The 15,501-nt window shown below is 38.9% G+C and overlaps 1 protein-coding gene across 1 annotated transcript in view; it reads left to right on the forward strand.

The window, feature by feature from the left end:
• The window catches only part of LOC134497947 (prostatic acid phosphatase-like), a 29,032-nt gene extending 16,767 nt beyond the window's left edge, over positions 1-12,265 (forward strand). The window contains exons 5-11 of the mRNA XM_063303984.1: positions 24-122; positions 2,735-2,839; positions 4,543-4,675; positions 7,420-7,499; positions 8,577-8,683; positions 9,867-10,033; positions 11,878-12,265. Of these exons, the coding sequence (XP_063160054.1) occupies positions 24-122; positions 2,735-2,839; positions 4,543-4,675; positions 7,420-7,499; positions 8,577-8,683; positions 9,867-10,033; positions 11,878-12,098 (912 nt within the window). The 3' untranslated portion in view covers positions 12,099-12,265. The remainder of the gene's footprint in view (positions 1-23; positions 123-2,734; positions 2,840-4,542; positions 4,676-7,419; positions 7,500-8,576; positions 8,684-9,866; positions 10,034-11,877) is intronic.
• Positions 12,266-15,501: the final 3,236 nt, after the last annotated feature.

Here is a 15,501-nt window from a genome sequence, read left to right on the forward strand (position 1 = left end):
ACAGTCTCATTGTTCTATTTCAGAAATTACGCTATCCAATTTTCCAATGTCCACGCTACAGAGAACTTTTGAAGAAAACAGTAGCATCAGATGAATTCCAGGAAAAAATTAAACCATATGAGGTAACAAAAAAAAAAAGAATGATAAGGATGAAGATTGTCTTAGAATACTACTTGAAGTATTTTTTTTACAGTTAAAAAAAAGGAGAATGTTAGACTGCAAATTAGGCTGTCTCAGCCTTACCAATAGAAGAGAATCTCTGTAGCTCAGGGTTGGACTGTGGAGTCCTTGGTGCTCCCTGAGCTTGGTTGTTTGCTTGCAGACATTTCATTACCCGACTAGGTAACATCATCAGTGCGAGTGAGTGTGGGGTTCGCTCCCTGTTCATATACAGCAGCTTGCCCTGCCAGTATTGGGGGGGGGGGGGTTTCCTCGGTAGTCCCTTGATTAGGGTATTGTTTTCTGCTTGATTGCTTGTTGATTGATTGTCTCAACCTTCTCCAACAGGGCATCTATCCAGTATGTTTGCCGTACAGAATGTCCATGCTGGGCATTATTGTTGCAACACGTCTAGAAGGCTTTGGGTTAAGGAAAGCTGCTCAAATAGTTTTTCAATAGTTTGTTCCACCCAGACTGACGCTTCATTCTCCGAGCTGTTAGGATCAAATGCAAAGGTCTCGGTGCTTGCAGTAAGCATGCAAAAAATGGAGTGTTTACTACTGATAAAGATCATTGCATTGGGGAGTAGCTGTACTGAGAGAGGCCTGTCTCTTCCACTTGCCATCCGTAGATAAAGTGCCATCTTGTCATAAGAACTCAAGGCACTTCTCTGCTTGCATTTCTATAGAGGCTCTATAGGCCTGAGCTGTGTGAAATTTTCTGAGCATCTATTGTTTAGAAGAGGACCAACAGTAATTGTGCTAGTTCAATAGTATGCACGGGCCCGCATGCACACACACTGAGATCTGTGTGGCTCCCATCCTGATGGTGTTCTGGAAATCTTTAAAAATCTGGCTGTTCTTCCAAGCCTTGGGGTAGAGTGACTACTGAATCCTGTTGGATGTGGTTTTTGTAGTGTATGGAGTTTATCTTGTCCAAACATATATGATTTCTTCTGCTATTGTTTTTTAGTCTTTTAAAATGTAGGCAGACTAGCTCTGGAGTCAGGTGGGCTTTAAATCTAATCAAATAAATGAATAAATAAATAAACTGTGCAAAAATAAATATTATAGAGAGACATTACTTCTATACTACAAAAAGGTATACAATACAACTGTTTAAAATGGGGACAAATGGATTAATAATACAATATGCTAAAAAAAATACTGGCATTGAATGTTACCTAAGACAGAATTAGTTTAATAAATCGTATTATGGCTTTGTAGTTGGAACAGAAATTAACATGTAATATTACTCAACTATGGACCAAATACCTAGACCAGCCTTTCTCAACCTTTGACCCTGGAGGAACCCTTGAAATATTTTTCAGGCCTCGGGGAACTCCTGCACATTCAGGCTCAAATATAAGCCAGAAGTTATAAAATTATATTTGTTCCACGTGTAGGCCTGTATATATGCATTAACAGTGTTCCTAAACGGAAAATAAAGAATGAAACTTACCTCTTTAATGTGAAGTTGCCCAAACTTGAAATGACTTGTTAAATAAATCATGATCTCCTGTGGAACCCCTAGTGACCTCTTGTGGAACCCTGGGGTTCCATGGAGCCCTGGTTGAGAAACCCTGTCCTAGACTCTAGAACCATGGTGTATTCTACTGCATAAGGCCAGGCAATATTTCTTTTACTTTGGTTAATTTAAATCTGTTAAGGAAATACTGCATTCTTTTTTTTCTCATAGATATGTCTGGTAATAGAAACCTGCCATTTTAAAGGCAAAAATGCCCCATTATAATGCTGTATCCTGTTACTCCATCAGGAAAGAAACTTGAAGTTTAGGAGAAAAAAATTACTTCCTGATGTTGACATACTGAGGGACATCCAGCATTTTGGGTTTGAAGAAGCTGAAAATATCCTTTAGAGCAGGCATGCACACTACACTGTTGGCACCACACTGTCTTTTCTTGGGCTTGTCTGATAGCTGCATATTCCCGGGAGAATAAGCATGTGAGTCAAGGTAGAGCTGATGCCTACTCCAAAGTACCTTTTTCTCTTTGGATCTGAAGCAGTGCATATCCCTGATGCACTGTTTTCAGCTAGACTAAAATATAAATCAAACTTAATGTATCCAACTATTTGATTCGCCAAAGAAAAGTGATCATTGGATAGTTATTTTCACTAGTTTTTCCTCCAGTAGGCCACTAAAAATAGCTGATAGGAAATGTTTTATTTGCTTCCTTTATATGCTATACCAATCCTTGCTATCATGTCCAAGATTCAAAAGGGGCGGTTCATTGTGAGGCATTGCTATTATGCCATCTAGACATCTTAGCCTTCCACTCCCATAATTCCCACTTTGAATTGTCTTTGGCTAGGTATTATGGGAGCTAAAGGTGAGCTTGGCTGGAAGGCACTCTGTTGGAAAAGACTATCTTAGAGACCACATAATTGCAACCCTGCATGTGATTAGATTATTAAATTCCAGGCACTATAATCTGATCTGAGCTTATCTGTATGCAAGCCTGTTGTGGTCCTGTACATAATATCACAACCTGCATGAACATGTACCTTGGTGTCCTGCTTTGCCTTTTAAGGATGCTGTTCTATTCTCCTTTCAGGAATTCATCCAAACCATAGCTTACTACTCAGGATATGACACTCAAGTTCTCAAATATCCCGAAAATTTTAAAATCTGGCATGTACAGGATACACTATTGTGTGAGGTAAATTACTTTTTTTAATAAATTAATATTACAGCTACTTACTTGTGCTGTCTCAATAGATAGAACTAAATATATTTTGAATTATTTGGTAAGATCTAAAATGTACATAGGAAACAGGGATGAGGTTAAGAAAGTATAGAATATTCTGATGAAGTGTAAGAGCATGATAGTTATTTTATCTGGAAAATGGATTGGAAAGGTAGGCATTAACTGCAGTTCATTACCCTGTTTGCCTGAATGGATCAATGGGATGAAAGATAATAGTTAAGCAATACAGCTGAGCAGAGTTTTGATTTGAAGGTAATTAAATCAGCTGACTTCATCAAACCGAACTGCCTGCTTGTTTCAGCACATCAAATCAAATCAAGGGCCTTCAAGTCAATTTGGCAATTCGACAGACTTTTGCATATGTACTTATACACATACACATTTTACCTACTTGAAACCTTGAACCAATTAGACAAACTGAATAGCCCTGATTCAGGGGGAATTCAGATAATAATAGAGATGCCCCCATCATGGTAAACCATAAGCTAAAGTTTACAAACCAGAATGGCTGGTTTCATCATTATTTTATCACTATCATATTTATTATATTACTTATGGATTATTATATTATTCATACATTATGGCTTATCATTATATGAACACAATAAGGGTGGAAGTATTGATTCAATACCAAACCACGGTTTAGCATGATAAGAATTAGTCCTGTTTGGGCTCATAGAGACCTTTATCTCCCATCATGCCATTAAGAGTATATGAGAGCTCATAGCTTAATGCAAAAACTTAGGTTTGCAGTCCTGGTCTTCAGCAAAGCACCACAAACCATAGGTTGCTTATTCAGATCATAAATCAAAATCAGAATTTTCTAATTGTGACAAGAAAGAAGCAGAGAACATGACATGAGCTTGAGGTTCTCAAGACTCATTCTTATAAGTAAACATGCCGCAGCATTACAACTCAAAAAATGTTGCATCGATTGCACCAGTGTAGCCTGAATTGAACGAGAAGTGTCTCATACTGAAGACCAAGGCCAAAGGATTTTCAGATTGCTTTACTGGTCCTTCACTTTATGTGACTCTGCTGAACTTGAAGTTTCTGTACCTTCCCTGTTTACTGCAGTGATGCCTTATGCCTAAAATTCCTATTGCCTGATAATCTGTATGGGAGGCAAAAGTATTTCACCAAGCCCCATTGCCAAAGAGAAGGGCATTTGGTAACCATTTAACTTGCAACAGCTACAGTTTGTTTTGTGACATGAAGTTATTGAGTTAGGGAACAAAGTCTAGGATTTCCCAGTTAGGGGGCTGCTGGCATTCTGCCAGAAATAGAAAGCAAACTCCAAAGCTAGGGAGACAAGGGAAATTAAAAACTGATCATATGAAAATGTGATCTGAGGAAACTAGGCCTCGAAATTTTTTTGGCCAAATAAAAGAGCGTCTCAGGTTTAAGTTCGAATTGCCATGGGATATACTAGATGCAGAAACATTCTGCTTCACTTCAGGGCTCCAGAGTAAGTAACTGAGGTTCCTTCTAAATCTGAGATTGATCATGGACCCTGATGTGGTCACATATTACAAACCTAGCCATTGATACATGTTTTGAACAACTGCTGAAGACTAAAGAGAAGGGAAACCAACCCAAACATCCCAAGTGTCTAATAGACAAAGGACTTAAGATCATATTTTTTTTAATTGCAGTCTATTCACAATTATACATTACCTGAATGGGCTACTGAAGATGTAATGGCAAAGTTGGCAGAGCTTACCGAATTATCCTTGTCATCACTGTTTGGTATTTACAAAAGAGAAGAAAAAGCACGGTTGCAAGGAGGTAACAAAGGCACCATGATCACTGAGACATCTTTATGTACAGGGTATCCTTGCTAAAATAAACAACAAACATTTGGGCTGGAAGTTCTAATTAGTTTCGATCCCTTAATCAGCAAAAGCTGCAGCTGATGGTTTAATCAATAGAGGCCAATTTTAATCAGCAAGGAAGGATTGAGCTGGCAGAACTGTGAGCCAAATTTATTTTCAAGGCTATTTCAGGTCTGCTGTTCCAATATAGTGGATGTTGGAGATGTCCCTTACCCTCCACTATTATAGATGAAAGATGCAAGTTCTCAAAGTTTCTAGGGTGCCAATGCAACACTATGCTTTCCAAATATCTTCCAAAGTATGATCATGTCATGTCATCAAAATGATGCTCATGTCATCATTTTGATGTCAGAATGATGACATGAGCATCATGACAACACAAGTCACACAAGTGCAAATAATACAATTCCATGTTGCATTTTGACTTCTAATGCAACTACATACATTACATCATTTGTGTGATAGCATTATGATACATGTGCTAACTGCCTCCCCTTGCCCCCCCCTCTAGAGGCCCATGGTTTCAAGAGAATTAGAATTTTATTCAGACAAAAGAATATTTTAAATTTGATGAAATGCAAACATTAAAAAAGGATTAATTTTAAGTAGCTTATTTACCTCCTGCCTTTTTTCCGATGCTTGCAAAAAACAGGCACTTGCTTCATCCTTTCAATAATAAACAGCTTTTCAATTATTGAAAACTATGGTTGGATCACAACTCACATTTAACCTTAGTGTATTTTAACTCTGGTTAGTTAGCAAGCCACTAGTGTGGCTTGATTCACACTTAATGCAAACCATAAACCATGGTTTATAAATCATACCCATAATTAAGTCAGTTTGCTTACCTATGGTTTAATGAGTGGGTTAACAATATCTCATTAAGCTGTAAGCCATGGTTTACAAACTACAACTACTGGGGTTTTATTCATGGTACTAAAGTGTAGTATGGATTAGCACACTGTGTGAACCCAGCCTAAGAAGCCCTGCTCCCAACCAGACCTTTTGAATCCTGCCAATGGCTTGCAGAGTCATTTCCTAGAGCAAGTAAATCATACCAGAGTCATCCTGAACCGGGAGGCCTTGCTCACAGTCACCCATGCCTTAGTCACCTCCGGTTTGGATTACTGCAACACACTCTACATGGGGCTGCCCTTGAAGATCATCCGGAAGCTGCAACTGGTCTGGAATGCAGGGGCACACACAATTTAGGGTGCCCCAGAGTTCACCCGAGGAATACCATTGCTGTGTGGCTTCCAGGTGCTTTCCGGTGCAATTCAAGATGCTGGTTATCACCTTTAAAGTCCTACATGGCACAGGGCCAGGTTACTCGCAAAACTGCTATTCCCTGAAGGTATCTGCCTGAAGGTTAGATAGTGTGGGTTCACTCCAGGTCCCCTCCCTTAAATGTTGCCACCTGATGGGGCCTCAGAGGTGCACCTTCCTGGTGGCCATCCCAGTCCTTTGGAATGGCCTCCCAGCTGATATCCAGGGGATCCCCTGCCTTTTAGCTTTCCAGAAGGCTGTGAAGACCTGGCCCTTTCCCCAAGCATTGGGCTAGGATGGGGGTTAAGATGCAAGAAGTATTGGTCTGGCACCTGAGGGGAAGGATACTTTTGTTTTTAACTATTTTTTAATGGATTGTTGTACAGGACTTATATGGCCGCCTAGAGTCATCATATGAAATAGGCGGCCATATAAGTCCTGTAAATTAATTAATTAATGCTGCAAACAGCAGGGCATATCAAACAGATGCAATCTGAGGCACTAGTAAGACAAAGGGTTTTTTTTGCAGATTTTGCTTTGCAGATTTTTTTTTTAATGTTTTCCTATCCACATTATTTGCTGTCAGTTGCAATGAAATACAAAAAGTGTGAAAGAAAAGGAAGTCAGCTATTTTTGCAATTGCCAAAGAACAGCTCTTTCCTGGGTCAAGAAGCCAGTAGCAGCAGACATAACTTCCTGCCTGCCTGCCTTCCATATAAGGCCACTCAATTCAAGACTCATTCCAGGGGCTGTATTATGTATAATACATAAAAATAAATAAAAGTAAACATAAAAGGGGAAAACAATGGGAGAGAGGCAGATAGCCAGGTCCTGTGCCATAAAAGGCTTTCTGCACCATGAATTACACCCAGAAGTTCATTGGTAGCTAGTGGAGTTCACATAACTGAAGTGCTACATGGGCCTTTGCAGGTATGCCTATCACTGCTCATACCATTGCATTCTAGACCAGCTGTAGTTTCCAAGTGGTCTTCAAGGGCAGCCCCATGTAGTGCCTGTTGCAATATAATCTACATGTGAGGTGACCAAGGCATGAGTGACCATGAGAAAGGACTCCTGGTCCAGAAAAGGGCACAATTGGATCACTAGATGAATCTTTGCAAAGGCCTTCCTGGACACAGCTGCTACCTGTGGTTCATGCAGGAGCTGGAATCCAGGATAAGTCCAAATTCTGTACCACTTCTGTATGAGAAAGTGCTTCCTCATTCCGAATCAAAGATAGAAATTCTCTAGCACTGAAAACAATGCATCCATAGCTACTTAGTCTTTTAAGGTTTAAGTCTGTTCCTTCTTATCCAGACCTTTACAGCTTCCAGGCACTGGAACAAGACTCAGCAGCATTTCATGGCTGACCAGGAACTGAGATATACAGCTAAGTACCATCAGTGTACTAATTATACCTCATGTTGACAGGTCTCCTTGTGAAAGATATTCTACAAAAGTTCTCAGAAGCTCAATTCCCACAGAAAAGAAAGATGGTAGTCTATTCTGCAGTAAGTATCTTTAAAAATCAGCCAGCCAACCAACCAACCAACCACTGGATACAAACACTGATACAGTTTTGCTGCTCAGACTAAATGAAATTTAATAATTGAAATCTGGGGACGATCACAGCCTTTATCAAAGTGATTTTAAAGTGCTGTCTGATCTTTAATTTGGATGAGAACATCTGAGAATTATGATAGAGAATAGTACAGAAGATTGATTGATTGATTGATTGATTATGTTCCATCAAGTCAGTGTCAACTCTCAGAAACCACATTAATAGATTTTCTCCAGGACAATCTGTCCCCAACCGGGTCCTCTTTGAATACTGACACTATCAGTATTCAGACTTCCTTGTGGCTTGTTCCAGCTACATCACCTCCAGATCTTTTCAAGGAAGTTCAACATTCTTCTCTAATCACTAGGGGCATGCTTTCCAATGGAGGAGCTTCTTTACCTGGCTCCCAAATTAGTCTTAAGTGTTTCACTTATGCTCATACAGTTTTCTTGGCAACATTACAGAAGTCTTTTGCTTTCTTCTGAGTTTGGGTTTGATGTTCCCTCTTCTAGGTTCCCCCCAGGCCTGCAGAAACCTGCTCTCGCCTCCATTACGAATTCCTTTAAGCAATCTCCCTCCCCTTTTGACCTTACAGACAAGGGTGACCCTGATCAGGAGCACATGTTCCTGCCAGTATCCTTTCAGAATCCCTGGTACTACTGAGCCCTCCTTTCACATCAAGGTGGTAATTCCCCAGTAGGGATGCTCCTATAATACCTTAGGTTCTATAATGACATAATATAAAAATACTTCAAAAAAGGTGTGCGACCTTGTTTTAAAGACACAGGAGTCCTACTTGGAAAATGCATAAGATAACCTGTAATTAATGTATATATGCGTGTGCATGTGGAGCAGAGAAAGAGAATATTTGTTATTTACTGCAGAATCAAATAGTTGAAGGAAGATGTATTCTCAGATTAACAATACTAGGCATTTACATATCAGTATTAAAAAGCTGTAATTAGCCATATCATTCTATTGTTAATATTAATAATATTAACATGTACCTTTGCCCCCCATTTTACAGCATGACACTACTCTTGGTGCCCTGCAGATGGCACTCAATATATACAATAATAAACTACTACCTTATGCTTCTTGCCAGATTTTTGAACAGTATGAAGAAGAAAATGGGCAAGTATTTTATCATGATGATGATGATGATGATGATGCTATCCATTCAATTGTGTCCAATTCTTGGCGATTATTTTATTTTATCATGTACTTTATCATATTTTATCAATATTTTCTCATAGCCAATATTTTATCATAGGGGAGGACATAGTTGTGAAATCAATTCCATGTTTTGCCAGAACCTGGACCTGCACAAAATAAGCAGCTCAGATGGGCAAATATGCACAAAATTTTAGGAAAAGGTTATTTGTGATCAGTATCAGGTTCACAGATCCTTTCACACACACACAAATCCCACTCCCTGCCCCAAACTTTCTTTTTCCGCAACCTAATTTAAGTGCAAACGGCTTTGTAGTTATCGCTTCTGTTAAAGAAAAAGAAATGAAAATCCTGTGGTTCACCCAGAAATCTACAAGTAGATCCTGACCTACCTTCTTTCTATACATACTATGATCTTCAGCTAGGTCTAACAGATCCAAGCTGCAAAATAAATTTAAAAAAAAGTTTTCTGCTTCTACTTCATGGTGATGCAGAGTTTTGCAGCAGATCTGGTAGCTTTGTCCTTAACAATCAGTAGACCTTTATTACCAAATACAGCATCCATTCGTTTTCACCAAGAGTAGGCAAATGTTTTGAGCTGATGGCCACATTTGGAATTTTGAGAGCAAGCCGTGGCTTTGCATGCAAAACTGCTGTATTAGAGAAGAGGAGCTTGCCCATTCACAAAATGGAGGATGTCACAAACATTAATTTATCAATAGGCAATCTGGTGAGATTGTCTCTCTGCCCTTTTCTTCCAGGATCCTCCCTTCCATCTCATCATCCTATAGGGACATAGAGTACTTTGAAGCTGCAGCTTCCTGTGGCTTTTGTTCAAATGGAAAGGCAAGAGAAAACTAGAGCTTAATCTTCAAATATCCATGAGTTAATAACCCTATCCTAAAGCAGTAGCTTTCGGGGCTTTTCTCTTTTGGAGCAGTTCAGACAGTGTCTTGAAGTAGTGCCCCTCACCATATCAGAAAGTTTAAGGGTCAGGTAGACATACAATAGTTCCATATAGTTGAATTGTATTCCTCATTTCTAGAATGAATTTCTAGATCTGTACTGCATTTCTGAAGAGGATTCCTCAACCTGAAAGATTCTCTCTCCCTCTTGTTTTTTTTTCCTGGCTTCTGTAAATCAGAGTTCACACTATTGAAATGTATTTTCGAAATGACACTTCAAAAGAGCCCTATCCAGTCACTTTGCCTGGCTGTTCACCTGTATGTCCACTACCACAGTTTGCAAAACTGGTTTCTCCCATCCTGGTGGACAACTGGGAAAAAGAATGTGAGATGGACAGAGATGAAGGTAATATTATTATTAAATATTATTAAACATTATTATTATTATTATTATTGCTGTTGTTCAACCTTAGCTAACCATATAAGATGCTGCAAACAGAAGTGACTACAAAATATTATAACTACTATATTTTGACCTCCAATTGGAAACCAGATGTGACTTTTAGAATGTTGTTAAGGCACATCCTACATCCAAAGAAAATGTATATGCACAGTTTTAATATCATATAATATTAACATTATGAGCAGCCTCATTCCCATCAGTGATTGACACAAGCAGCTTCCCCACTGAGGGGAGATTAAGTCAGACTGCTGACTGGTTGTTATGGGCTTGAATGTTTTCTTCCAGTTCTAGGAGATCTCAGAGAACCAGTTGCTAGGTCTTTTACTGAATTCATTGTGGAGTTGCTCAAGAAAAGCAGATTTGACCTTCTCACCAAGGTCATCAACAAGAGTTTGGATGACATGTTGGAATTTCTCAAACTTCTGGGCCATGGTGGGTTCTTTCCCTACCTCCTGAGTGGAGGCTATCATGTCTACAGGGAAAGCTATCAGGATCACCACAACAGAGTACAATTTGCATGATTGTCTTGTACTGCTTATACAGTAGGTGGAGTGGAAAACCAAGGTGCAATTCCAGCTTTTCCTTCTCAAATGAAGTCTATCATGCAAGTTACCATTGCTGATGCTACATTATATTGTGTTACCGCACTGCTTTAGAAAAATATTTCCTGGAGCAAAGCTTGCTCTATTATTTTTTCAGTTAATTAGTATTTTATTAATTAAGTTCATCTGATACTCTCTAAGTGGATTGAAACCCAGAATTCCTGTCCCATAGCCCAACACAGTCTTCAGCAATCAATTTAGAGACTGCTTCTGGCAAAACTATTAATTCATTCAATTGGGAAATGATATAAGTATCATCTTCATTCAGAACTGGATTTGTTTTCCAAGAATGATGTCATCATACAGTCAAGTATAATTGGTTATGTTTGGCTATGTTTAACCTTTTTATGGCATGAACTGTATCTGTTTGATGATTGCTTGGGGGAAAAACACATAATAAACAGAAGCAAGAAAAAGGCAAGCAAATTTAAAGAATAACAGTGAATAGCAGCACAAGGGACATGAAAAGACAGCTGTGTATATGAAAGCAGATAAAACAAGCATGTACTTACTTTGATTTAGTGGAACTATTCTATCACCATGAAAACAAAACTATGCAAAGCAAAACATAATAACATTTTACCAGTTTCATATATAGTCTGTATGTTCCATCTGACTGAAGTATACTCGGCACCAGCATTCAGTGGATTCACCCTAGGAAATTTCCTGATTCATCTCCAGGCTCATTAAAAAAAAAAAAAAGGATATGGCTTTCCAATCCATGTTTGCACTACTGCTTTTATATTGAGATGTTTTTAAAAGTAGAATGCAGCAATATGTGTATGCGCAGGTGTTTATTCCTAGCAGATAGTCAGGAAGACAAAGGAACTGTTTCTCATTATTTTCTCATTGATTCTTGGTAGCAGGAGAAGGACAAATTTCTGTGCTCATGCAGTTCCTTTCCAGGCAAGGGTCAGTTTTATAGTATGTTTCTGGGATATCACTCTATGGTTTATCAAATCTGGAGCTATCCCACAGCTCCTCACATGCCTGCCTGCCTGCCTGCCTTGACTGGATAACAATACTGGACATGCGATACGTTGCATTCTAGAACCCCAAGATCCTTTAAGTCACATAGCTGAAATTCAGCAGCATCTTGTTGATTTTTAGGCTACATACTGCATCCATTAGTGGATGTATAAGTTATTTTGATATTCTAAAATGACTCTTAATTATTTCCAACAGGAAAATGTCCCCAACCTACTGATGAGCCAGTGGTGCCAATAGAGGAGACGCAAGGTCCAAATCCCACTGCTGTACAAGAGATCCCTGAGACCCCGAGGCTTGAATTTCCAGAGACTGCAATCCCTGAGCATAGGACACTGGACAAGCCCATGCACCAACGCAAGACGCGCACCTGGCATCAGCTTTTGGAGAGAGTAAGAAAGGCTGAACTCTCCAGTTAAAGCTTCCAAGTTGTCAAGCAAGCAGAACTGGAGGGAGGCTTTGATGACAGCACAAGCTTTTATCTTGTCTAAGACCTGTTACAGTATGATCCCAAGACTGCTCTTCAGAACCAGAACACAAGTCAAGAAAATGCAGAAATGCCTATCTGGAAGGAAGCCAGCTGATAGAGAAAAAACAGCATCTTGTAATTAAGCTACTTTGTGTTTAATAACTCTGGCAGAGCAAACGAAAAATATTTAAAATGTTCCATTCTTACAGAAGGTAAACTCACGAGAGTAGAACAATTCATCATTTCTTTACTTAAAGCATATTTATAGAAAATAGAGCTGAGAAGCACATTGTTTAATACTCATGGATGCAGTTTATAATACAAATCAATGAATATGATGGTAGCGTTCAGTAGTCTGCAAAAAGCTTGATGTAATCCGTTTTGCTCTGCTTGTAATCGCTGTTGTAGTGTGCATCTACTGTAATTGCTTTAAGGTTTCTTTCCAATTAATTCAACAGATTTGTTTTACTGAGAGAATTCAATTTTTTTTTTACTATCATGGTTGCTAACTTATGATTTAGTGTGTTGTATAAAGTATGTTGTCTGTAAGTATTGCTGCTTTTTTAAAATATCTTCTGGAAGCCAACTTGAAGTCTTGGTATATAAACAGTTCTGTGAATGGCCAATATCTACCATATAAATCTCCTACATTTAAATTCCACCTGAACTGACCCAGAGTGTAGCTATGAACGTTCATACTATAATAAATGCATTAGTCTTCAAGATGCTATAAGTGTGTTAGTTTTTGCTGCCATGCATAGTATGCATCTCGTCTAGAAATTATGAATAAAACTGTAAATAAGAAAGCAACTCAACCTAATTACTTTGGCAGTATATCCCATTATACAGTATGTCATGAACAAGATTAGAGGTAGAAAAATAAGTGGCGGGAGTAGTCAAACCAGAACTAGCACTGGCATGTGTTCCAAACATAATCATGCCAAAATGATGAAATAAGTGTAGACATGTCATGATGCAAGTTCTGCAACTTTGTACTTGCATTGCAACATCACACACAAGTACAATATATAAGAAATGGAGTTTTCCTCTCAGCCTTGTAATGCGTCACTTGCCCCCTCCTGGATGCGTATGAGAACAAGCAACAGCCCAAGTAATAAACTTCAAGAATGTGTATTGCTGATGAAATAACAGTTCTCTTCTGTTTTTCATCCTTGTTTCCTCCATGCCCACACACCACTTCATACACTGCCTGTTGTTCTTCAAGCTTCTCAGCTTCCTTTCTGAGGATCTCATCAACTTCATCCAATCACAACTTTCTTGGCCTTCCCCTTCCTCTCAATCCAGTCCCTCTTCCTTCTTTTGTTTTGCAATTTATCCTCATTCATTTTCTCTGTATGACCAAACCGCTTCAATGTTCTTCACTTGTACCTATTTTTGTATTCAATCCACATTCATTCTTGGTCATATTTCTTCTTGTTTCAGCATACATATTTCTTAAGTAGCTCTTTCCTACTGTACTCACATTATTTTTATATTTCCTCTGATATACTGTATCCAACCCTCACTTTTGTATAACAAAGTGGGCAGGAGCACGCTCATACAAAGCCATTTTTGCTTCTTTTGAAAAACATTCATCCCTTGTGCTAGACCTCATACTCTCTTCTATCTTTCTACCAGCATTTCCATCTCCTAACATTCTATATCCACTTTCTCACTGATTATTTTTGAATATTCACTGTCCTAACAGTCAGGAACCACGCTGAGAAGAGGAATAAATCTCTAGTGTTTATTACTTCTACATAAGACAGAATCCTAACAAACTGAAGAAGCATGGGAAAACCCAGACAGATAAACCCCAAAAGTCAAGGCGGGTCTGATCTGTGTCTCTTTGAATGGCTGCTTAATTCCTCAGTACTACGCATGCGTTTTCCCCCCTGGATAGGGGCCCCCTCCTGCTCACCATCAGTGCTCATGACATTCACTAAGCATTCCATTTATTTTCAGGTAGGTTTTACTTCCATCGTATACCACTCTTAGCACATTCAGCCACTAATCTTCAGTTCCATATTCATGTAAAATAGTCTATAATTTAAGCCTATTCGTTTTATCATACACCTTCTCTGACTCAATAAATGTACAATAAACCTTATTTCACAGATTTATATGACCTGCTGCAGAACAAAATCTGGTTGCATACCTCTTGCCTGACAGACAGCCCCACTGTATTTTGCAAGTTTTGCTTATTGTCATCTCTTGCACCTTATTGTCACCTCAGAATTCTTCCAAATAACTTCCAAGACAAAATCATTACACACATTCAATAAGTCACAGTGCCACTCCATAAGCAAACTACAGCCACATTGTAATATTTCTCCCGTTGCACCATCAACACCTGCAGCCTTATCATTTTTCAACATTCTCTCAGCATTTATTATCTCCTTTTCATCTTTTTTTTTTCTTGGACACCTTTACATTAGTATTTCTCAAATGTGCTCATATCATGACACCCTAAATAATAAATGAACTTCTGTGATTTCCCTCTCTCAGATATAGGGTTGATGTTAAAACTGGGAAAAAAATAAATATATTACTCTTAATTATTTGGTTTTTGTTTATTTTATTTTGAAAACACACAGAGTTTTCCAAAGTGGGTGACCATAACAAATGTGATTACATAAATAAATAAACTGCATGAATGCTATTACAGTCTGAAACATATACTTTCAGACTTACAAGATTGATGTCAGTCTAGAGAGTCCACAAGTCCACATGAGAAGCATACCCAGAGTACTAGCTCTGACTTTATTGTAAGGTTGCATTAACAGAATCTTGCAAGTTTGAAAGTACATCTCTCCCCCCTCACCTTTACAGTCCAAGAAACTTGGGAGAGTCTTTTCTGAGACATTTGCCACACTCCCAATCCTTCTGCAGACTACGCTGCCTCTTATCTGACCATTGTCTAGTCTGAAGCTCTTCTTCCTGTCTCCCAAGGTCATTTTCACATACCAGTATAATATCCATATTGAAAAGTAGTCTAAAACTAGAGGGACTTCTGGTGAGGAATGGCAAGCTAGCACGTCTCCAAATGAGCAGAAATGATGCTATGGCCACAACTGAAGGACTGGTGAGTAGACTGGTTCCACAGAAACTCTCCAGATAAGTAGAAGATGAGAGATTGCCCACTTGTGCTCCGAATGGCTGCTCCTTGCAAGGAGACAATAGGATAGTGGTTTCCCATGGGTTTGAGTGCTGGGAGGTGAAGAGAAGCCAGCACGCTCTCAACTATGGCAGAGCCTTTTAAAGGACACTGGGTTCACTAACCTCACTTTCTAATCACTTTCAGAAATTACCCATTTAACTACCTTAAAGTCATTAGAGATCTTCAAAACGAC

The sequence above is a fragment of the Candoia aspera genome, chromosome 4 (assembly GCF_035149785.1).
Source record: "Candoia aspera isolate rCanAsp1 chromosome 4, rCanAsp1.hap2, whole genome shotgun sequence".
NCBI classification, from domain to species: domain Eukaryota; kingdom Metazoa; phylum Chordata; class Lepidosauria; order Squamata; family Boidae; genus Candoia; species Candoia aspera.